Source organism: Alligator sinensis, unplaced genomic scaffold (genome assembly GCF_000455745.1).
Source record: "Alligator sinensis unplaced genomic scaffold, ASM45574v1 scaffold448_1, whole genome shotgun sequence".
NCBI lineage: Eukaryota > Metazoa > Chordata > Crocodylia > Alligatoridae > Alligator > Alligator sinensis.
The window spans coordinates 1362554-1387697 of record NW_005841870.1 but is presented as its reverse complement, the minus strand read 5'-3'; the positions used below and the strand labels follow the sequence as shown (position 1 = coordinate 1387697).

Here is a 25144-nt window from a genome sequence, read left to right as displayed (position 1 = left end):
CAGCCTTCTCTTAAAGACCCCCAAGGTAGGGGAGAGCACCACCTCCCTTGGAAGCCCATTCCAAATTTTGGCCACCCTTACTGTGAAGAAGTCTTTCCCAATATCTTTCCTAAATCTGCTCTCTGTCAGTGTGTGACCATTGTTCCTTGTTACCCCTGCAGGCACCCTGGTGAACAGAGCAGTCCCTTGCTGTCTCCAATCCCTTGCTGTGTCCCCCTAATAAATTTCCTGATGGCCCTGGGCAAACTTTTAGTATCAGGACCCCCTTTGCCAGAGATAATGATAATAATAATAATCAGACAACAGAAAAAAAACTTACCATTTATACATATAAACCGAATTTGTGGAAATAAAGATGCAGGATTAGGTATATGTACATGCTCAATATTAAAACTTTTTTTTGCAATTGTAATTTTTTTTTTTTCATTTTTGGGCCTCCTTTCTGTCCAGACCCTGGGTGGCCACCCAGTTCACCCATGCCTGTTTCTGGGTTTGCTAGGCAGCATCATTTCCTTGCTGCCTTCCCTCTTGCAGCCAGCCCCTGTTCAGCTGTCCTGGCTCTATTTGCTGCTGTTTCTTTCTTGAAATTACAGGAGCCTTTTGCCTCCCTATTAGACTGGCCCATCCCCAATTTCTTCTGAATCACTGGTACAACACTCATTCTTATTATAATTTTGGTATCCCTGCCAAAAAACAGAATGGCCACTGTTCTAGGTGCAGGCCAGGGTCTAAAAAATAACAAGCACTTCTGACTGATATGAATAAGGCTGGTATACTGCCAAGTGCATGAGTCAGCATGGCTCCCTGAACTGTCTGTGACATGACACGCTGAGGAAGAAACAAAATGTTTGGTTTGGTTTATTAATAGTTGTAGGCTAAGATTTTCAAGTGACTAGGAGCCTTGGGTGCCTTCATTTCTGTGCGCCTGACCTGAGATACCTTAAATGCCTGATCACCCAAACAGCAAGAAGCTAACATAATCAGGTTCAGTGGAACTGCTTCAGGCACTAGAGATGGGAGCTAGTTCAGTGACTGACAAGACGTTCAGCCAGTGAACTGGAAGCTTGTTCCAAGGTTTGGAATATTGCTAAAATTAGGGATAATCAGTTGTGTTATGAACAGCTGCTGAAAGCCACAGAATCAGGGTCTCTAGACTCTACCATGATGATAGATTCAGCCAATTATTACATGCATGAATGATTTGACATTATTGTCCTTTCCTTTGGGGCCTAGGCTAGCTCAATGCCATCCTACTTTAAAGGGCACTGAGTTAGAAATCACTAGGTATGTGAATTGGCCATAGGCGCTGATGCTTTTTTAATGCCATTAGAACTTTATAATGAAGTTATAGCCTGACGCACACACCTTCAGTATGAATAAACTTTTAACTTATTTCCAACAGAAAAAGAAAAAAAAATCCCCCTAATTCCAAAATGGCAAAATTACACTTTTCATGTAATATTCATCAAAATGTCCAGTCTATAACACAAAACCTAATAAATGCAACCAGGACTCATATGTAGAGCAGAGCATTTGACATTAGTGGCAGTAGGTGTTTTAGTCTTGTTCCCTTGGTGGCATAACTATGGAGACAAGTTTGCCTGGCTCTTCCTAGTCCCTGTTAAGCTGAAGTAAGTTTTGCCCTTGTGTTCAATGGAAGTAAGATTGGGCCCTTTGAGGGGCTTCCTAAATTAAATATCTTCAGATGATGTCACTCTTGTTTTCAAACTCATTAGTTAGCCCTCCTCTCAGATCATGAAGTTCACCCCCCACCAGCTCTGGAGAGTTTTAAACCAACAATAACTTCTGGTTTATTACTATTTGCCTTTAGTGTGATGCTCCTGAGGATTCATATTTTTAAGTTTATCTCAACAACTGCGTAACTTATTTATTTTCCCTAAAATGCAAGTTAAGATTCTCATGACCTGAATCCAGGACTTTAAAAAAGCATATCATGCATATCATGAAACTCATGATAACATTGTAAGAGTCAGCAACAGTAAGACAAAGAGATATTTTGATGGGTTTTTTTTTCCTTTCCTTTAACTACCAGATGACATCTTTTTAAATGATGCTGTTCTTTTCTGGGAGCAGAAATTTTAAGTGTTACCAATTACCCTCCTTTTTCTGTATAATAAGTCAATGAATTCTCGGAGGCTTATTAATTGCTTTTTAGACAAATCCATTGAGATACTGTCCCCTGTGCTTCCCTGCTATGCTGAAGGAATGAAAACATATACCTTTGCTTGTAAAAGCTGAAACCCTTCTGTGGCAGGCCAGTAGGGGGCTCTCCTGCGTTGAGCCACCCACCTCACTGCACCTGGCCACCTTCCAGGGGCTCCAAGTGCCTTCCTGGGGGCGCCTCACATCTGGACAACCCCCTTCCTGGAGCACACCCGCTAGCCTGGGGGTAACATTGCCACCACCCAGGGATGGGCTTGATTCTGGCTTTGCGCACCCTGGGAAACACAGGCCTAATTGCCCTTGAGGGTACTTGATTCACTTCAAGAACTTGGGATGCTTCCCTCAGTCGGAAGCACAAGTGGTAGTGTTCCTTAGTCAGCCGAACCAAGAGGACCCCAAGGAATAATCTAGACCCACTCCCAGTAAGTCTCCCACACTAGGTAGAAAGGAGAACTTTATTGGTTACAAGGGGTAGGGTTGGACTAGGGTACAGGGTAGAGCAATATCAGAGAAATCCCATAGAGCAAACTGGCATGGCTGGATAGCCTTTGATAACACGGCTGAGTTACTGCAAGCTATATATCTAGTTGGATCTCAGGTAGCTTACTCTCAAGTATCATCCAGAGGCAGGTGGAGATTCCCTCTGGAGGCAGGTGGTTCCTTGATCATGAGTCTTGAGAGAGAGAGTAAGTTTCAGATGGTCCAGCTTCTCTCTCTCTGAGTCTTCCTCATGGCTGCTGCCCCCTCCTCCTGGGCAGTCCTTAACTTATATAGCACTTATGACCTCATTTACCTGGTCCAATGGAGGCCATCACCTGTTGGTTGGCAGCAAACCATTGGTTGTCAGCCAACCAATTTGAAATGCATCACTGGTTGCTGGGCAGACTGGCAGTTCCTAGCTCCCCAGGGAGCCAAAGCCCCTTACCCAGGTATGTGATGCCAGTCACGTAGGCAGAGGGAGCAGGTTGGCCCCCTCCCCCAGGAATGTATCCAGCTCAGGTTTCCTAAAGAGATAGGGTAAGGTGTGTACCCTCTGCAGGGCGCATCTTAACCAAATTGTCACAGAGCAAAGTTTTTGGGTGAGAAACAGAGGTGGACTTCTGCCACACCTTCCAGAATCTATCCTTTGGTAAGGGACAGAGCTGAGACTATACCAAACTTCCAGCATCATCCTCTCACTGAACTGACAGGATTATAGTGGATAAAATATTGGTAACTGGTCAGGGTTAGCCATTTTGCACACTACAGTGTGGAACAACTCTAGCAGTGTGTTATGGGGGCAAAGACAGGCAGACAATTCCCTGCCAAGAGAATACAGAGGTAGGCTGAGGTAGACAGGGCCCTAACCACTAGGGTATAGTGTATGCAGGGCTGGGTGTTTCCTGAACCCTCCTGTTGAAGCTTTACTCTCCTTTGTAAAAATAATTAGATAGTCATTGGTCAGAGAGTGAAAGAGAGTCATAAAGAGTCCTCCAGAGAGATAGATCATACTTTTGAAAGAGCCATCTGGATGCACACAAAGAATTGCCGCAGTACGGAAAGAAAATTCCCCATGAATTGCACACCACTAGTTATCACATATCATCCCTCCCTGGAACCTATACAGAAAATCCTGAAACAAGTGCAACCCATACTAGAAGAAGACCCAGTTCTTAAAGAGATCTTCCCAGAACCACCCATTCTAGCCTTTAAACAAGCACTGAACCTTGCCAACTTCATCATCAGAAGCAAACTTCCAATGGCACAAAACACACCAAATGAATTCAAAACATGCTGGAACAAGAAATGTAAAACCTGCCAACATCTCTCCACCACCCGTACAATTACTATGCCCCACAACAGAACCATCATCATTCCTGGATCTTACACCTGCACCTCCAGAAATATAATATATCTCATCCACTGCGCTGAATGCCTGGATGGAAAATATGTAGACAAAACCAAATAACACCTGTGTACCAGAATGAACACACACTGAAAATCTATCAAAGACAAAAATACCCAATTACCTGTGGGTGCACATTTCTCATAAGACAACCGCTCTCTCTCCAGTCTCCCAATTTTAATCCTCAAAGGGAATTTACAAAACACCTTTTGTAGTCAAGTCTATGAACTTCACTTCATAAATCTACTGGGTACAAAAAATCATGGCCTAAATATGGATTTATGGCACATTATAACCTGTCTGCCATCCAATAACCCCAGGTAACCTCTCAATATTTTACCAGCTACATTCTATCACCAGGTCAACATACTCCGCCCCATCCCCTTCCCCTGTTCCCTCTCCACCTACTACCTGTCTCACACCTATTGTCTCCCATCCCCTCTGACCTTCACTGCCATGCACTTGCATTTTCACAGTCCTGCATTTTGCATATTGGCTTCTGTTGCACCCAGGAGAGCACACAAACACCAGCAGACTTTCCATATGCCCGAGGAAGGGTATTTGGGTCTGAAAGCTTGCAAAGAACAATTTTTCCAACTATTTAGTTCGTCTAATAACAGATATCACCTTTACCCAAAGAACCTTGTCTGCCTATGTCCTTAGACGAACATAGCTATAATCAACACACCCAAAAGAGTCATTAAAGCAGTCATCAGTATGTAAATGCTCTGGATATTCACTGGAGCAGGGGCTGAAGCCTAGACACCTCACTTGCAACATGCATGTCTTAGCAGCCAGGCTACTGACTTCTTTTCTTGAGGCCAAAGAATATTTAAGATTCATTGAAAAGGGCCCTTTAGCCTTACAGTTGGGGCACTCTCCAAACAGGTGACAGCTCCCATTTCAAACCCCTGCTTTGAATCAAGGAGGAAAGGGGTCCACGCCCCTGGCTTCCAGACCCTCCTGAGTGTCCTACTGTTTCAACAGAGCTATGAGGTCTAAAGAGGGCACCATTGTCTTGAGCTGTGAATGGCATCCATACCTCTTGTGATCCTTGACCCCACAGTTCACTTCATTTAGTCTAAAACAAATGAGTTCTGGCAGCTGCAAGGAAACCAAAAACAAGTTCTTTTCTTTCCCCTTTTTGATTTTTCAGTTCAGCCACCTAACCAAAAGAATCAATCATTCACACAGCCCTAAGGAGGGAAGAGGAAGCTGATGCAAAGGCAAAGGATCTCAGTACAGATAGCCCTGTTCTTCCTGTTTTTCACCGTTTGGGGAACCAACCTCTTAGTCACACCAGTTGGAGGGGTGGGCATGTGAAAGTTGCATGGACAGCTCCCAAATGGTTCGTCTCTTGACTTTTGAGTATCTTCCCTTGCAGCTTTAATGAATGATCTCTTCTGTCTTCAGTGTACTTTGGCTCAAGCCTCAAATTCACCAGAGGACAGCTTTTCCCATCTGATTGTCAGTTCTTTCCTTGTTACTTCTTAACATTTGGGGGTTTTTTTCTTGAATGCTTCATTCACAGGTTAGAAACCTATTGGCCCTCAACTCGTGTCATCTTCTGCTAATACAATCATTTGGCAAAACTATCAAACCTCTGCACTAATCTGATCACTATGCACATGCAAAATGCTTCTTGTTAAGCCACATTTATGTACAAAACAAAATGAAATATTTTGGGAAGGGTGGGAATTGCCTTTTATAACACAGTGCTAATGTTCAGCATTACTTTGTATTTGAAGTCACTTAATCAGCAATGAACCCTTAAAGAGAAACTGCAACAGTTGTTTATAATTTGTCTAGACACCTAAAAGCATGCCTGTTAGATAAGAACCTAGTGTCTTCTATGACTAATTAGGTGTCAGTCCTTTCCCCCTCACTAACACTGACCCCAGTCCTGAAGACATGTGTTTACTTGTGAGGCTCAAGTTAAGCATGTAAATCAGTACTGACAGGATCAGAACCACTAAGTAGTACTGTATCTTAGTCTGTGAATAACCCTGCAAGGTACTACTCCTCCAAAGCAAATATACAGTAATTTGGCCTCTGAGAATAGTGTCTCTGCTAGTGGAGCCTATTCATCTGAGGTAAGGCCAATTCCCTCAGGTCTGGAAGTTTTGGCTTTAGAAAGTTGCAGGAAACTTTGTGGTTATTGTAAGACAAGTCCTAACATTTCATATTTTACAATGGGTTAAGCAACCAAGCTAGTCAATATTTGTATTATAAGCTTACTTCACAATAACTTGGAACTGTCTGGTTTTTATTGGTAAAGCTGATATTCTTCAGTTCTTTGTTGCTACTTGCCTTCACTCATAGTCTGGTCCAAAACCCTCTGGAATCACTGAAGATGTCTTCTGACTTCAATGGACATTGACCCAAATGGTTTTCATAGATTTCATAGACATTAGGCCTGGAAGGGACCTCAGAAGATCATCAAGTCCAGCCCCCTGCCCCAGGGGCAGGAAGTCAGCTGGGGTCATAGGATCCCAGCAAGATAAGCATCCAAATTTCTCTTGAAGGCATTCAAAGTAGGTGCTTGAACCACCTCCGATGGCAGGCTATTCCAGACCTTGGGGGCTCGGACAGTAAAGAAAGGCTTCCTTATGTCCAGGTTCTCAAGAAGCCTCTTGAGGCTTTTCCCTTCCCGCTGTCAGTTATTTACCTGTTGCACATTTCAGACATGAGTTCTTCTTAGGGACTTTATTTTTGCCTTCTTTACAATTCAATACAGGTTTTGGAATAGTTTGCGCATGTAGTGGGTACATTTCCTTACCGAAGAACCTTGCCAGGGAACAGATCCATTGCAATGAACTTCAGGGACTCTACACCCTGGGTATGGGGCACATCTGCTGTGTCTCTGCCATTTCCTGCAGTTAAAATAATATGAACTGGTATTTACTGGCACATCTTTTGTGTTGTTGCTTCTGTGCCTCTTTTTGTTCCTGTAAGGCAGCTTCTCTGCTCTGCTATGGTTACTAAAATGCATCAGTCTGATCCCACTGGCTTTTAAAAATGTTTTAGAGCCCTGTTAGGATGCTGAGTCCATGGAAACAGAGTGCACTTTCAACTTGTGAGAGGCACTTAGCAAGAGGCACTTCCACTATGCTCTTATGTTTATTTTCAGAGCCACTCGTTTCTCCAATGCCCTGATGTATTCCTATGAAGTTCTGGAAGGATGAAATGATTGCTCTTTAAGATATGGCCATCATTAGTGTAGTACATGAGAGTCTCACAATCTTTAGTATATTTTTAAAGGTATGATTGCTCAGTGGTGTCTTCTTATTTCTATTGGGAAATAACAATTAAGCACGCTACCTCTGTGAAAGACAGCTGAAGCCAATTTGTCAACAAACTGACCTTCTAGGTGGTCATAATTAAAAATATAACACCTAGCCCTGATTCCTCTAAAGTGCATGGGATTTCAAGACATAATGTGCCCTTTGCAGTAGAGGTCTGTTCCAGTGAATATTTCATCAGTCTCTTCATCCTTCAGCTATTCCTGTAAAACTGTTTTATTTTCCTTTGGTGAGTGCGACAGCTGACCATTTGCCGTCATTGGATGATGTTTTATGCTCTGGCTTATGTAGAACGACCAGAAATCCAAAAGGATTCCTTTGTTCACTCTTTATGGGAGAAAAGGGCTTTTGCTAAGCTCTCCTACTACCTAGTAAAACAGACTGCCTGCCTGAAAGCACACCCAAGAACCAAATCTATAAAATAGGTTTCTAGGACAGTATTAAAAGGATATTTGCCAGCTCATATTTCTGGAAACATAAGCTCTTTCATGGAATATCACTATAACACTCCCCCATGACTAATCGAAATGTTCAAGGGATGGAGATAAACATGTTTTAATATCATTTATCACATTTCTGTTATTGTACGCTCTATTGGGTTAGGGCTTGATCCAGAGCCCATGGCAACATGCCCAATGACTTCAACAGGTTTTGGCACATGCTCTTACACTTCTTCACCAATTTATAATGGACATTGAGCCAAGATGGCTTTTTAAAAATACTTTGTTGTTGTCATCAAGCATGGGGATGATAGCTAGATGGCACAGCAAGGTATGCATTCTGAGGGGGCTATGCCTCACCTTGGTGTGGCTTATGAGGCCACACCAAGGTATGGTTTATGGGGCTTATGATGTGGCTTATGGAGCTAGCTCACTGCTAGCTGCCCCACTGGTGGATTGGGGCAGGGGGCTGGGACCTGCCCCACCTCTGCAGCTTTTTCCAAGCCGCATGCCTTGATCACCCAATTGGGGCACAGGGCAGTTCCCAGCCAGCTCCAGACTGGGTGGGGAACTGTCCCCATGCAGGGAGCTCCCAGCCCCTGCTTTATGATTGCAATTGCGGAGTGGGGGCTGGGGAGCTTGTTCCCCGCCCAGATCTGTGAGTGCGGAGCTGGGTGGAACAAGGGGGAGAAGCCTGTTCTGCCCCCAGCTCCACACTTGCAGAGCTGGGTGGGGAACAAGCTCCCCAGCCCCCACCAGTAGAGAGATAAGGGTCTCCCAGCCCAAGCCCTCCAACTGCAGGGCTTAGGGTGGGAGATAAGCATCTTCCAGCAGCGGCACCCTGGTCACAAAGCTGCTGCTGAGAAATAAGGATCTCTCATCCTGACCCCCAAGACCCTGGAACTCAGGCTGAGAGGTAAGTGTTTCCCAGCCCCCTGATCCCCGATTGTGATGGTGGATCAGGGGCTGGGAGATAAAAATCCTTATCTCCCACCCCCCACTCCCCAGTTGTGACCTTGGTATGGGGGGCTTGGAGCTCCCTGCTGCTGGGGCAGGGGAACATAGTACCTGCCGGGGCTCCTGTGGCAGAGTCCAATCCAGCAGCAGATAGCTCCTAAGGGCAGGGAGCTATCTCCTACCCCCTGGTGAAGAGCTGATCAGGAGCAGATTTGGCTCCCATCAGGCGTCTACATGAGCACTACAGTGCTGTTACTAATGCTGAGTAAATTTGCTACTTGCATTTGCAGGTAGCAAATTTACTCGGCATTAGGGAGACTTACCATGAAGTAAGCATGTGCACATGTAGATGCATGTGCTTACTTCATAGTAAACTATGCTAATTTACCATTAATCATCTTGTGTAGACACGCTCACTGTTCATCACTGCAAGGCACTCCCATCTCTTTGCCTCCAAATTGCCCCGAGGTACTGCCAATCTCTTAGTTTAATCAGTTTTCAGCACTTGCCAATAAACATCATCATTTAAGACAAAACTCAACGGGAGTGAGTGTTTTCCCAATTGCAACTGTTCCCTGGGGCCAAAAATAATCCCAGAGAATAGAATGAACAATGACTACTGCATCCCTGCAACAGTGTAAAAGCTCTTGCATTTCAAACAGTGCTTTACTTCAGAGACAAAAAATCAAGCTAGGAGGGGAATCTGCAATCAGAGCTTACCGATTGGTGTGTGAATTGCAGTGCATAAACCAGCTCCGGTTGTTGTCCACATACATGGCCCATGCCTTGTCATCCTTCCCTAGCATCATGTCCTTGACTACATTAATTCTGGCAATTCCAAATGCTGGATCTGGATGGTTATCATACCGGTCCACATGCAGTTCCCAGTAATGTACTCCCTTGGAGAATGCTGCTGTGCCCAGAACAACACGGTCATCATAGCTACTGCAAGTGGCTGTCTGGTTATCATTTGACAAGACTATATCCCTATGGGCTGAAGAAGGGTCAAAGGTGAACCAGGCCACTGTGCAAAAAAATAAAAATAGCAGAATAAGTTGCATTAACATAATAGCACCAAAGGAGTGGGGTGGGGTGTGGGACGGAGGGGTAAGTTTCTACCTTCCTAAATTCTCACAGCACTTCCAAGGGGAGACATTCTCCCCACATTATTGTAGATTATTGTGCAACACTGCTGTGCACAGGTATACAGTTGTATTTCATCTCAGAGGTGACTGCATCTCTTGATGGGTGAAAAGGAAGACCCCCTTTCCATAATTTACATACCCAGTAACACTTGTGAGTTGTTTTTCAATCCATTTGATTTCATATGTTACTTAAATGTAATTCATCCAGAGTGGTTTATCTGTGCCTGTCTCTTTGAATGTAAGTCCTGTGGAATGCAAATGTTCTCTGATAGAGTCTTGTCCAGAAAGCTGCACCTCGCTGGTGCTACACAGCTAATAGACAAATATAATGAGGCTCTGGCTTTACGCAGAGTTTGGGGGCTCTTCAGATACAGGTGTGTTTTAGGCCCTGTCCCTAGTGGAAATTGGATCTCACTGTATTTAAGTTCATTACAAGTGGGTTTCATTGGCTTGTTTTAGAAAATTCTCAAAGTATAAATAATATTTTATACTGGCTGATTTTGGCAACATGGTAGAAATAAGGAAGCCATAATACTATGTACTTCTGTATTCATTACAGCATCATTAATCAAGATAAACTTCCTGTTGTACTTATATGGATGTCAATTGTAATTATATAAGAACACAGCATGAATTACCATCCATATCTTATCAAACGTTACTGTGAAATTAGTATCAGTTGTGAAGAAAACACTGAAACGCCCAGGACCCAGAGAGAGGTGGAGATAGGGGAGTGGCATATTCATATTCACAGTATGTTGTGGAATTGCCTATGTGTGTTAAGGCAAATACAATTATTTTAATTAAGCCTCCACAAACAGATGCACTTCTGTTATTTCAAAACATGGAGGGTTGCTGCCAGGTGAATTCACTTACACCCATGCAAAAATTTTGTGCCTTTATCTGAGAATCTCTGTTTGACATGTCTAACCTGTCTGACTTCTAACATATATGCAAGCATTAGAGTGTGTCAAGGGTGTACAGAGATATTAGTACAGATACTGGTGTATCAAGAGATTACACAGACTGAAGGGAAGGGAAGGGAAGGGAAGGGAAGGGAAGGGAAGGGAAGGGAAGGGGCTATGAAGTTCTTTATTTGTCTACCAAAAGGATGACGGGAGCAGGAATATCTTTAACCTCCCACACTGATGTTCTTCAGCTCTGACCTGGAGTTTCAGTATGTAGTGATGACAGGGAAGAGCAGTCCCTATCCACATGCAGCCCTATCCACGTGCAGTCCTTGGCCGCTCATCTGAGCTTATTAAAAATCTGAATGCAAGTTAAGGCCAAGAATGCTGGGGGATTTAATGGAATGTGAACATCTGGCCACTAAAAGCAGGGACTCTGTTTCCATTGACAAGAAACAAACTCACCGTCAGATGTCTGTAAAACAACTGTTTTGCTGTAAGGGCCAACTCCTGATGAATTGAAAGCTTTGACTCTTGCATTGTAGGTACTGTTGAAATGAAGGCCATCAATAGTGCATAGTGTCTCCTTGCCAACGTACACTTCCTAGACATTCAGAAAGACAGGGACATAACTCACCAGCTTTTTTCAATGGAGGATCTTACAATAAGATATTTAAACATAAGCCACAAGTAAAAATTATTTGTTGCTTAGAGGGATTTATGTTGTTATAGTAAGGGCAGCTATGTTCAGTGAAGTTCACCATGGAGAAAGAAGTCCAGGAAGATTAATTGTAATGGAGATAGAGAGGGTGAGTTTAAAAAGCGGATGTTGAAATATATCATGTTATTATTTTAGGAGGTCTGTCTCCATCCTCCTGTGAGGATTTCTGAAGCATCCTTACATAGTTTTGGAACCTATATGAAATCTGTAAGCAGTAAATATGAAGCTTTGGGATACTGATTTATGAAGATCAGAAGAGCTTTGTAGGTCTCAGTTGGCCAAACAGCAACTAAGAGAGGGATGGGATAAATCTCTCTAAAGATCTAAGGGGTGTAAACAGCAAGGAGATGAGTAATGGGAGGAAATTAAGAAAAACAAAAATCTAAGTAGAATATAACCAAGTCCTGTCTGACAGTTATACGTCTGTAGGGGAGTGGAATAAATTGCATTTTTAATACAAGATCTGTAGCAGTAGATGGTGTCTGATAGAAAAAGGATAGAATACATAACCACTAGGACTTTTCACATTTAATTTCTATACCACTGTGAAATCCATAGTTTTACAGTAGCTAAGTCTCTAAGGAGCATAAGGCCCTGACTCAGCAGTGCACTTATGGTAGAAATAGATGTCACCAAATGAAGCAGAACAGATGAGCCAGGATATGTCCTAGCACTGCTGATCCGGTTCATTGGGCCAAACGCATGTCACCCATTGTCCCATCATAGATGCTGCAGGACAGTGAGTGACACATTCTCCTGGGGTTTGAGAGGCCTATTCCAGTGTACCCCATTAATTCCTTAGCAGCATCAGGCCCCTAAAGCCCTGGGAGCACCTGCCTGGCTTTCCCCACTTACTGAGGCATACTCCATTGATCGCAGGGACACATCGTGGTAAGTGAAGAAAACCTGACTTTCCTGCTTATCAAAGAGCACCCTGGAAATCCCAGCGCCCAAGAATTCCCAGGACGCACAGGATCGGGCCCCTTAAACATCTGAAGCATCTGCCTGGGGTGGCTAGAGAATATGGGCAGCTCTGGGGTGCCCACGCTTTCCTGCCATAAAGCAAATAGAAGTCCTCCACAACAAAGTGGCACACATTATTACCTCATGTCATGACCACGTTGTGGCATGACGAAGGGTATGGATATCTATTTACTTTCCCTTTGTGTCACAAAGACGAAACGTGACATCTGTTTACACCCTTAGATCCAGGTTTAATACGGCTCCTACCTGTGCACCAAACCTTCAAAACAGGAATAGTCCCTTTGAAGTTAGTGGGACTTAGACATGTGCTAAATAGGGAAGGGATTACTTCTGCTTACAGTCAGGCAAGGGCTTCTGTACTTTGCTGAGTTGGGACCTGTACTAACAACACAGTAAAGAGTCTATGGAGCCCTGATATCTTTTGTATTATGATGAGAGAAACAAAGGTTCTTGTGGAACAGTTTAATTTATCTACATTTTATAAAATATATTTTGTCTTTGTTCTAAATTGTGATTTTTGGACAGTTCTGGTGTTTTTATACCTTTGCTTACTGCCTCTGTTCACTCAAAAATAGAGCTTTTGCTGTGATGAGGACTAAAGCCTGTTTTTTAAAATCTACAGGCAAGATACTAATAAAACCTTGGAGGAAATCCAGATGGTTTTATTAATGTTGACACAAATTATATCATATACATGGGCAGGCATAGTTTTATAGGAATGACATTTCCTGAGTAGCAGGCAATTTATTTTAAAACAACTAAAGTGTATGGTGGTTGTATCACAGCAATTCAGGCCAAATGTTCAATGGAAAGACTGTAACCCTGGAATCTGAAAAAAATGAGGTTGATATTTTCTATGTCCAAAAGCTTGAGATCATAGCAATAGTAATCCTGAAGGCCTGAAGTTTGCAAAATCTATCCAATAGAGAGACGGACCTGGACGTGTCCTACTTTGGATACTATGGCCATCCTGACTTGAAATCACATGACAAATTGTTGAGAATGTATTTTTTAAATATATTTTGTTCTAAATAATAGTTAAGGCATCTATACTATGACTGTAGGAGCCTGAACACATAATTGATAATATACTGAAATTCCAGAGCATTTCAACAGGATCCCAGTCAATCAGGGGACTCCTTCCTAGTTTCATCATAGTAGAAGCAGATGCTCTACCTCTTCCAAAACCCAGGCAATCAGGTGGCTTTTGCAGCATACTAGAATGATACCAAATTCAGGCTATTTCAGGTGAATAAAACTGGTGAGACTAAGTTCTTGAGTCTTAGTGCCCTTGCAGAAGGCAACCTGCCAGCTGCCCATCTCTTTTATAATAAGGGGAATCCAACTGAGCTATTTCTGCTGACCTCAATTATGGCAGTATGGCATGAGCAGAGAGAGAGGTGATCCCTCAGGTGGGCCAAATTCAGGTCATTTAGGGGTTTATAACTAAACATTAAACCCGGCCTCAGACCCATAAGCAGCCAGTGCCAGCACTTGTTTCATATGCTGTCATGCCATAAGCAACTTGCTGTACTCTGCAATCAAAGGTGTTAAGTCATCGCTTCACAGCAACATAACTGGGAGTGGGAAAGAGGGGGACCCTCCCTGGGCACCAAGTGAGGAGGGGCATGGGACTTTCCTCCCATCCCTGCAGAGTTTGCTCCCCAGCAGCATGGCTAAGCTGGAAACTCCAGTTACTGCTGCTTTAAGAGCTACAGCTAGAGCAGGCAGAGCACATGTACTGGCAGCAGCAGCTCAGCCAGGACTGTGGAGCTCCTGGCATGGGTAGAAGTGCTACACATCCCCCTGCCCCCCGCCAAAAAAATACCTGTTGGGGCCTCTCCCCCTCCCTCTCAGCTCTTGGACCCCATTCCTCCTGCCCCCATTTGCCCTGTGCAGAAACTCTGCATGTTATGTCACTGTTGCTTCATGTGCAAGTGCATCACAGTAGTTTAATTCAAGGTAACAAAACCCTGAACAGCAGCATGTCACATTCTTCATCCAGACACAGACAGCAAACAGCTGAGTCAGTCATTTCTGTGATATGATTTTAAATCAGCAGCTGGGTGTCTAGGAACACCCCTAAACTGGAAATTCCAATAATTAATGGTGGAAATACTCCTTTAAAGAAGATTTATCACCTCAGTCTTGCCTGGGTTCCGTGTCAGCCAGCTGGCTCACACCCATAGTCAGATAAACAATTCTGAGACCCTAGGATAAAAGGCTTTTTTACCTGGAAAAGTAGAAACAGTAAAATTGCTCCAGGATTGCATGCCTTGATTTAGGTTCTTAGTTGCTGCCACTGGTTGCTGGGTGCAGCTGAGAGGGAGGCTACAAAGGTGACTCAGTTTCCTAGTAGCAGGTTTGGGTCTTTCTTAACCTACTGTATTGGCCATTGTCCTAGAAGGGGCCACCTGCCAACTGGGGTTTGCAGCAGTACCCTGGTATTTCATTTTTCACCCAACAAGACCTCTGTGCCAGAGGCTGCAGAAAGGCAGCACAGAAGCAGATCACACTAGCTGGAGAATCCTCCAAAGAAACTTTGACATGGGGGATGGAATGGCTCATTGGCCCCATGCTACCAAAGCAAGAATGAATTAGAGGACATGCCCTCATTCTCAATATCCATGTCCTTATGATAGCTGAACAGCAAGAAAGAGCAATGCAACCCCTCCCCCGCGTCCCCCCCCAAAAAAAGGCTGAATGAAGTTCTCACGCGGAATTGGCCGCCGTCTCCATCATCAAGTTCCAAGATATAACCTTCCACGGGGTTGTGGCTAAAGGGTGGCATCCTCCAGGCCAGTGTCACACTGTTGTTGCGGGTGCAGCACTTTTCCAGTTGCAGCAGTGGGACTGGTGGCACTATAATGGGAACTGAGCACAGGTTAGTGTAGCTCTGTCCTGATCCATCATGTTGTGCTAGAAGCAATCTGATTATCCAGCATCTCTATCCCCAAGATGGGGGCAAAGTTACTAAGGGATAATGCTGGTCAGGAAAAGAGTATTTCTCTCACAGGAAATTTCACTTTCAGTGAAAATTCAGCACAAAAACATTTTAGCAAAAAATTGAAAACACTTGTCTGAAGCCAAAATATTTAAGTCAAAACCAGAAATGATTTGCTTTGGAAATATCGCTGTGGTGTCACCTGGACATTGTAGTTTAGGCGCCTGATATTTCCACCCTTCTCTAGAGGCTGAGCTCCCTAGCTGGAATATATTACCCTGTTATACATCAGGGTCTCCTTTTTTGGACCAGGGAGATAGTACATCATTGGATGGAAGAGAAGGGACTAGAGATGGTGCAAGATAGGAGATGTAGTCTGGCTGGCAAGCCCAGCCCACTGAGAAGAGTGCACTGAACTACAACACATATGAGACACTGTGGTGATATCTTCAAGTCCAAATATGTCAGTGCAAAGCACTTCAGTTTTCAAGCACTGGTTGTTTTGAGGAAACTGAAAGTGGAGAAACAACTCTTCATGTAATATTTTGTTTAGTCATAAAGTCAAGTTTCTGCCAGAAGCCAACTTTGACAGACTTTTTTTGACCAGCCTTACTCAAGGAAATTATTGAGGAAAGTTACATCAGTTGAACCTTTTATGCGAATTCCTATACTCAGTTTGAAAGGGTTATACTTAGGTCATAGAGCTGAATGCTGATTTATCCATATGGAAACTACAACTGTGATACTGACAGTGTCTGTGAAAGTATTGCTTTCACCAATCAGCCCAGTAAAAATGCTGTGGTATTGATAACAAGATTGACATTCCAAAAATAAAAATAAGCAATGTGAAGTTTTCAGCAATACTTCCTGTGATGAAGAAGCCATATATATTATTTGTCGACACTATGAGCCCAAGTGGACAATCTTATCCATCATCCTGGCACCTTACAATCTCCTTTACCTGGAATTTGTAAACCCTAGGGTGAAATTCACCTCTGTGCAGAAGACCAATGCAGGGTTTACACACTATTTAAAATACTAGAGTTAAGTGGGATGCACATGGAGCACAGCCCCAGGACTGTTCTGTGAACAGGCATGAAATATATTGTTCAAACTCCGTTCAGAAAAATGGTGCATGCTTCTTGCAAGATCCTAAGCACTTTCACCATCTCTTGACTTATCTCTTAAAAATGTCAGTGTGTTCCTTTTTACCTATTCTGCTCTGTGGCTGCATTTAATTTCCCTCAATCTGCCTTTGTAGGAGTCAGTGCAGGAGCCTTGAGCTGTTCTTTTCTCTCTTCTACCTCTCACTCCAGAATAGCTACACAGTAAGTCAGTAACCCTATCCCAGATACATAGTTGGTCCAATACAAGATTTCACCCTAAGAAATCCTTGCCTCTGGCATAATTTCTGGATCATCAGTGTTACAACATCACTCTTACACTACCAGCAAATATTCACTTGGACCTCTCCTCCAATTGCCTGTCCAATGCCAAACAAGGGGCACAGGAGGCTGCTGGAGCATGGTAATTACCACTCTCCACTTAATCGAGTCTGTTCTGATGTGCTGTAATTATAGCGCATTGGAGCAGCCTCCCTACTCATGTAGAAGCACTCTTAGAGACTAACTGTTCAGAAAGATACAAGTTTTTATAGGCAACAGCCTGCTTCATCAAATGCTATGAATGACATCTGACAAACTCTGCTATGGCCTACAAAAGCTTTATGCTTTTCTGAACCAGTTCATCTCTAAGGTGCTACCCTGCCCTGCCTTCTGCATGACTACAGATTAACACAGCTAACCACCTCTCTCTAGTTTTAGTATGTGCTGTTAAACTGGAGGGACCCAATATTCCTCCTCTTTCTGTAGGATGCATGTAATTCCTGTTGGCTACAATACCTATTACTCACATATTTTGAGGGGAACTATTGGGCTCCTGCTGCATTAAGTGCCAGAGATGACTGCATTCCAAGATTTATAAAATGCCTCTTATTAACCTCCCACTGACTATAAATTGTGAAGTCTATGGCCACACGGTCAGCTGGACTGCAGGGCCATAGCATAATGCAAAGGGATACAGCATATTCACCCACTCTTTTATATCTCATTATGCCCCTGCATATGTATATGGATTTTGGGCCAGGGATACAGGAGTGAGTTGGTGCTTCATCCCATCCACCTCTCTTGCAAGCATTTGGGGAATAAGCAGGAATGAACAGAGCCTTATCTGGTCTGGGGGAAGCAGTAATTTTCTAATGATACTATCCAGTGGCATACTGCTATACTCTGGGCACAAACACAGGTAGGGAAGGAACTGGGGCCTTTCTGCTTACACATGTGTGGAAGGAGCTGAATTACTTAGGGACACATGGGACATTCATAGAGCTTGGAGTAATGGTACAACATTACGAAAAGATAAACAGAAGCTAAACACTGTACCAGAAAAAAAAGAATGCTCTGATGTTAAATGGCAGAGCTATCCCATTGCTTGTACCACTGAAAGGCATAACAGAAAAAGCATTAAAAACTACAGTGAAAGGAATAACGCTGCATTGGCAGGGCCCCAGACCAGATTATTAATAGTTTTTTTCCAGCTTTTATTGCTGTTCTGTGATTGTACAAATGATGGGGCACTAAATTAAAACTGCCTCAGTGATGTCTCATGTCAAGTCAGCAGTTTCCTCACACATTATTGAACACATCTCATAGACCTTCCCCCCACCCCAAGGGGAAGAGGCAGATGCTTCAATGTATTGCTTGCCATTTGTCAAGCTGACCGGCAAGCTGTACACTGATTTTTGCCCGTAGGTTGATCAGCAGGACATTATAAACTGCAAAAGGACAGACAGTCCACTGAGAAGTTTTGTAAACTTTAGAAAGCCTCCAGCCTGCCCCCTGAAGCAACCAGTTAGACAAGTTAATATCCCGAATCATCCCCATGGCAGACATACTACGAACAGAATTAAAAAGTGAGAAGATAAGGTCACACACAGGCATCTTGTCCCCTCTGATGTGACATAAAATAAACAGAGAGAAAACTAGGTATGAAGCTACCTGTTTGGAATTTCTGGGCATGTCTAGATGTGCAATGAATGTGCCTGAATTTTCTGCACTGAAAATTTAGGTGCATTCAATTGTACCCCTACATGTGTCTGAATGTGCCCCCTAAAGGAGCAAATTTGCTTCTGATGGGAACAGTTCAGTCTATGGCTGCTCCTGCCATGCTCTTCCCCCTTGCAGCTGCCAGACAGAGCTCCAGACTCTCCTGGGTGCCAGCCCCTGGGCTTGCAGGGTGCATGCGGGCTGGTCCCGATCTCTGTGGGGCAGGGGAGAGCTATCCCAGATGCTGGACAGCTGCCTGCCAGCCACCTGGAGATCAGGACCCATCCCAATATCCATGTGGCTAGCAGTCAGGACAGCTCTCCCAGCCATGTGAAGATCAGGATGGGCCCCATCGCTATATAGCTGGCAGGCAGCATCCCCCCAAGTGGGGACAGCTCTCCCCACCCCTTGTGGCCTCCTGCTGCTGCTTCTCTGATACAGAAGACCAGCAATTTCCTCTCCATCAGAGCTACGCATTCTAGTATTTACAGGTTCTAGAAAATGGCACATTAGACTAAACTGTTGCACAGTAATTGCTGTGCACATGTAGACAGTGATGCTTTACTGCACGTTAGATTGGTCTAGTGTGTAGTAAAGTCTCTCATGTAGAAATACCCTCTATCAAATAAATTCTTCTTAAAATCTTAGAGCAATGAGAAAGTAGAAGGTGATAAGAAGAGAGAAGGAGGAGATACCACAGGAAAGGGTTCTGGGGGGTGACCAGGGCAGCTACCTTTGCAGCGCAGGGCGGGGAGGCACAAAAATAGCCACAACAGGCAGTTGTGGCCACACTGCCACCACCAATAGCGCAGCAGCCAGAGTTGCTGCATGTATTGTCACTGCCCAGGGTGTGAAGCTGCCTTGATATACCTGTGGGTGCTGAGGTTGGTCTTGGGGATTTGTGCTGGGGAAAAGAGGTATACTTGAAGGGTGAAGAAGCAGACATGTATGTATTGGAGCCATGATAGGGAAACAAGAAGTGCCTCAGGCTGAAAGAAAACTTTGCAATTGGTGAGAGTGAGCGTGGGTGTCACCCGTGCAGGGCTGGCTATTGGAGTGGAGCTACAGAAGGAATCAGTGCATGGGAATGCATTCTTAATTTAGTTCCATGGCAAGAAGGAGCAAGAGTGGAAAAAGGGTGCAAGGTAGAGACAAGTCTTTACCTGGGAAAAGCTATTTTAAGCATCAGTATCTATTCTTCATTTCACAATAAACACAAATCCCATCCAACTTCATGAACCATGGCTTAGGTATCTGTTCATATTCTTAGTTAAAACAGAGGGAATCTGATACAGAGAACCAGCTAATTACTCCAGAGGGTAGGAATTCCAGGCTATGGCACTCAAAATGCAATGGAGGGAAGACGACAGTGGTGAAGGAAAGAGGTGTAGGTTAGCTTAAAATGCCAACAGTTACCAGCAACCTTGCACATCTCTCTGTGGATCAGCATATTGTGGACTCCTGCTAAAGGGCTAGCAAAGAGACATGCCTGCCAATGTATTGCTGACTCAGCATCATGCCTCTATACATCACACTTTCACCTTCTGTGCATTGGCTCATGCTAGAGTGTGACACTGTCAAAGCAAGCCCCATCAACTTCCTCCCCACTTTGTGCTCCACAAGCTGAAAAACATAATGTAACACCTTTTTTGGTGTGCAGCCAATGTGTATCCTACACACTGGCTGCACACCCTGAGTCTTGGATGGTCCCATGACAGTGGAGCTTTGTGCACTCACTGCCACTCTAACGGCAGCTATAAGACATTTTTTGGCCCATGGTACAAAACTGGGCAGAGTTTTCATTGTGACACTCTTGTCCAACCTGATGTTGAGATGCCCACAGAGTCATTTATTATTATACTTCCATTTTTACATGCAGGACCATTCAGACAGAGGACCTCTGGTTGCTTGTCATAGGGATGAGATCATGATAGTGTAAGGTTGGTTTTAAATTTATTAGGCATTTGGAAGCATGGGGTGGGGAGAAGGGAGACCTCACAGGGAAGAGGTGAGGTTCACCTGGAACCACGTGACAGCACAGAAAAATAATAGGCTTTCTGAAAGAAACCTCAAGGTGTTGAGGAGCAGGAAAACTGGACAAAAATATCTACTAGGTAATATACATGTCTTTTTGTCCAGTGAAGGACAGAATGGCAATTGTAGCTAGATTGGGATAGGGAGGAGATACATTCTAAGAAAAATACCAAGGTGTCAGTAAGAGGTTACACAGAAATGGGAGTATGTCCAACAGCAGAAGATTATAAAAGGTCTGTCTATGAACCAGGCAAGAAGGTGCAGCAGCAGAGCAGGGAAGAACGTTTGCTACCGATACAGAAGTGTAAGTATAAGCCTCAGTCCAGGTGCATTTGGAAGACCAGCCCCACTCAACCTAGCTGAGAGTGGTGGCATAGTCATCATGCTGGGGCATCAAAAGTGGCAGGATCTGATGCTGGTCACAGCACACCCATGGTTGCTGTTGGCAATTGACAGCTGAGTGTGCTAATTATTGCTATGTACACACATTCAAATAATCTGAGACAATTCTCCCAGGTTTATTCTGATAAAGAAATTACCCAGAGCCACATGTACAGATATTTGAATCCTGCTGTCCTGAAGAGTTTGCAGTCTTGAAACTGTATAGCTAGGGGGGGCAGGGTGGAAGGGCAGGGTAGGGGTGCACACATATCAACGTGTTCTGTAGGCTTTTTTAATCTGCCTGGAGACAGATGGCAGCAGTGCATAGGGCAGCCCTGATTGGCTGGCTCAGGCTGTTCATGGTCAGCCTGTGTTTCCCTGCAGCACAATATGGGGGTTGTGAAAGGGGCATGTTCTGCTCCCTGCTGGAGCGGAAGAGTCCAGAGAGTGACACACTGTCTCCCTGAGAGGTCCTGGAGGACCATGTTCTCTTCTGAGAGAAGCCACAGCATGTGCAGACATTTGCTCTCTCAGGAGAAACTCTCCTAGAAGTGTTTTAACCCTGGTTGTTTCCAGGTTATTTTTCCCCAGGAGTGGCCATCTTTAGTCTGAGAGGAAAAGCCTGAACATCTATACACTTGTGGCAGAGCAGAACTTTCCCAGGAGAAAGTGAATGTCTTTATGAGGTCTATGTGAGCCAAGTGAAATGAATGGGACCAGGATGGAGCTGGAGCAATTTGTATCTTCCTAGCATTTATTTAGAACTAAACTATTGTTGTACTACTTGCCTGCACTTAAGGGGAAGTAAGAACCTTCCTCATGCCTCTACAAGAGCTGCCTGTCCTTCTGGACAGGTGCCTAGGGCAAACATGACCATTACTTTCCTTCGAAGCAGGTGGATGGGACATGGGCACATCTTGGCTTTCTCCTCCTACTGGACTAGCTAGTGAAATGGACCTACACTTCAGAGGAGGTGTTACAATATGCTGTGAGCATAGGTCAGTCAAACTTACTATCCTGCCTAGACCCAGAGAAGAGCAGAAAGAGAACTGTGGCTTCCTGAACTACAGTACTTTTCCTAGTATGCTCCTGAGATAGCACCCCACAGCTCTGGGCCAGGACCTCACAGCCCTCAGACCTGAAGCTTTTTGGAGCAGAGAGTAAATTGCCTTGTTTCTCTACATCTTGTATAGCATCCAGCATGCTACCATAAGAAAACTATGGCTGAATAACAAATAGGAATGTGAATGGGCTGCATTATCTCCCTATAAGAACAGCCAAAAGTGTCATGTAGCAGGGATCCAATTCACCAGGGAAATCCTTCTTCTTTTAAAGTTAAAAACAAAGGAATGCTTGGAAGCCAGAAACCTAATATATTCTTATTTCAATGAGCTGTGGGTTACTTAGCCAGTTGAACTGAGTGGGTGATTGAGGGCAAAGAAAGATGAACAAATACTCCATAGGAATATTCGTTGTTTCTTGTATACCATTGTAAACAGACAGACACGCAGCAATTTTTGGGCACGTGGTAGGTGGCTATTGCTATGAGTTGCCACTAGGTGGCAGGAGAGCAGGTAACAGCCTATTTTCTTTCAGTGAATGGCTTTGTTGGGACATAGATGATGACATGCAAACCAGTGTAATTGACACTGGTGGCATTTTATTCCATTTCAAGGTAAATTATCCACTGGATTGGGTGAAGTTACCCTAGGTTAGAAGTATGGATCATCAGTATAATGCTGCAGGTAACAGTGTGAACATGTCTGTCTGGGGCCTAAATTAAATATATGATTAGCTATTCTGAAAGGGACTATAATCCAGTACTAAATCTAACCCAATGTAAGTCTCTTTGAGTTGATAACCAACTACTCTACAGATAACATTCAGAAAAGCTTTATCAGTTACACTTTAAATCTCATGCCTTCTGCTCTTGCAGCTGTTTTTCTGGATATTCAAATTTTAAAGGGCAGTTTACAGATGTTCTCAGAGTGGTTTCACTAATACATTATAACTCATTTATACTAAGATGCAATCCCTTCTTGCTGAGCAGACTTTGGCCTTTAACTATTTATCCATTTGTTTCTCCAAGGAAATCTGTCAAGTTAGCCACTCTAATTACTTTATCTTGTGCTTATTGAGTTCAGAATTAAGCCTACAGGGAACAGACAAAGTCTGGCTGAGCAGGAACCCTCATTTTATGAACTACTACAATGCAGCCAGGAAAAAGAACACCATTATATCTTTAACTCATCCAATATTTATGGGTGGACTCTTCCCAGTCATCCACATAACCATTGAACACAATGGAAAGACTCTATTGACCTAATGGGCTTTGGATGAAGACCTTAGAGAATGTCTATCTTTCTGTCCATACATACATTTTGATATGTCCCTCATCCTGGATATATATATATAGATTATATTTTTCTACCTCTCCTCCACTGGTCCGTGCTTTCAGTAACTCTTTATTTGGGGGCCTGTTTATTTCTCTCCCTCCTTTCTGGTCCCAAGACAACACTTGGCTCTTCTTTTCCCCATGGTTACTGAAGGAGCCCTTGCATAAAAAGATGGGTTTTTGCAATTGTCCTAATAACAGGTAAGTTTGGACTCATCCAGATATCTAATGTTAAGGAATTCCACCAATGAATGACCTTCCACTGATGATTCCCTATGCCTGCCTCCCAAAATTTTTCTCTTGGGCTGTGCCAGCTGCAGTGTCCCCATTGAGTGTAAATGTCACAGTGGTTCCTCCTCAGTTAGAGATGCATTTTTTAAAAAAATGACTTACTTGCCACTGACATATATCTTGTATAAACTGTGTTACATCTCTTAATGTTATAGAATGGACCAAAGTCCTTTCATTTTCACAGATCCCCTTAACACTGCCAGGCTGTCTCATTTTGATGTGCTTATCTTTTTAGATAGTTAACTTCACCTAATACCATTGTCTGAGGTTCTTCATGTTCCTGAAGTTGAGGTGCACGCTTCCCTTGGGAAAGAAATGGCAATATGTTTAAGATATATTTTTTTAAACAGACAAAGGGGAAAAAAACCCCTCTCCATAAATTTCAAGTAATAACATATTTCTTTCTGTCTCTTTCCCCTTTCCTTGGCCTCCCCCTTTCTCGTACCATTTCAAAACACACATGAGAAACAAAGAGAAAATCAAATCATGAAAGCTCACCCCTACATTTCATCTGAATAAAATCCAGCTGGTGTATTGACTGCAGTAAAGGTTCACTATCCAGAGTCAGGTCAAACTCAGCAGATACTTTTGGTTCCAAGGCTCCTTTGACCCACTGTTCCTGAGACACCTGAACACGTTTGATTAAAGCATCTGAAATCTTAAAGAGAACATTAGGTTTTGTAGTGCCACTGCAAAAATGCATCAGAACCAGCTAAAAGACAGATCAACATGAAATACAATGCAAGGTTTAAGAAAGAGGAGGAGGCAGGCTATAAGTCTAGTAAGTTCTGTGTGGGCTGAACCTTGCCGTCTTTTCAGAACAAATCCCTGTTAGAGGAGGAAATGGAAAAGTTTTCTTTGAAGGCAAATTTTGTTCTGTATTGAACAGGCGATGTGTGTCACATGTATTGGCTGAATTCTCCTCTCCGATGCCTGGAAACTGAAGCTAGAAATATTTAAACTTCAAATAAGGCACACATTTTAACTGGGAAGATAACTGACTATTGGAACAGATCTCCGAAGAATGCAATGGATTTCCCATCATTAAATCACAATCCGATCCAATTTTGAAAGCTTCTTTATAGTTCAAAAACAAGTTCCCAGGCTCAGTACTGTAGGATGAACACCTGTGGCCCGTGTCATGCAAAAATGGCAGCTTACAAAAAGGCAGATGAGATGATTACAGAACTCTTTCTGGACTTAAAATCTATGAGTGACCTCCTGACTCCATTGAAGTCAATAGGAGTTTTGCCATTGACTTCAAAGAAGTCTAGATTCCACCCTCTGAATCAATAAATATCTGGAGCCCTTCCCAATGAGAGTTTCACATATGTAGAAAGGGTGGATTAGCTTTCAATGTAGGTCAGAGAAGAGAATTTAACCTCTAAAGTCTACTTGGGGAAGGGGAAGCCATTGTTCATCCCATGGTCAAGCGTAGATCATTTTATCTGGTGTATGTTGTCATTAAG

General features: G+C 43.5%; 1 protein-coding gene across 1 annotated transcript in view; it reads right to left on the bottom strand.

The window, feature by feature from the left end:
* TRIM67 (tripartite motif containing 67) overlaps positions 1-25144 on the bottom strand; it is a 51589-nt gene that overhangs the window by 5348 nt on the left and 21097 nt on the right. Inside the window, 4 exon segments of the mRNA XM_006016981.1 lie at positions 9489-9792; positions 11287-11425; positions 15243-15388; positions 24174-24333. Coding sequence (XP_006017043.1) covers positions 9489-9792; positions 11287-11425; positions 15243-15388; positions 24174-24333 — 749 coding nt within the window.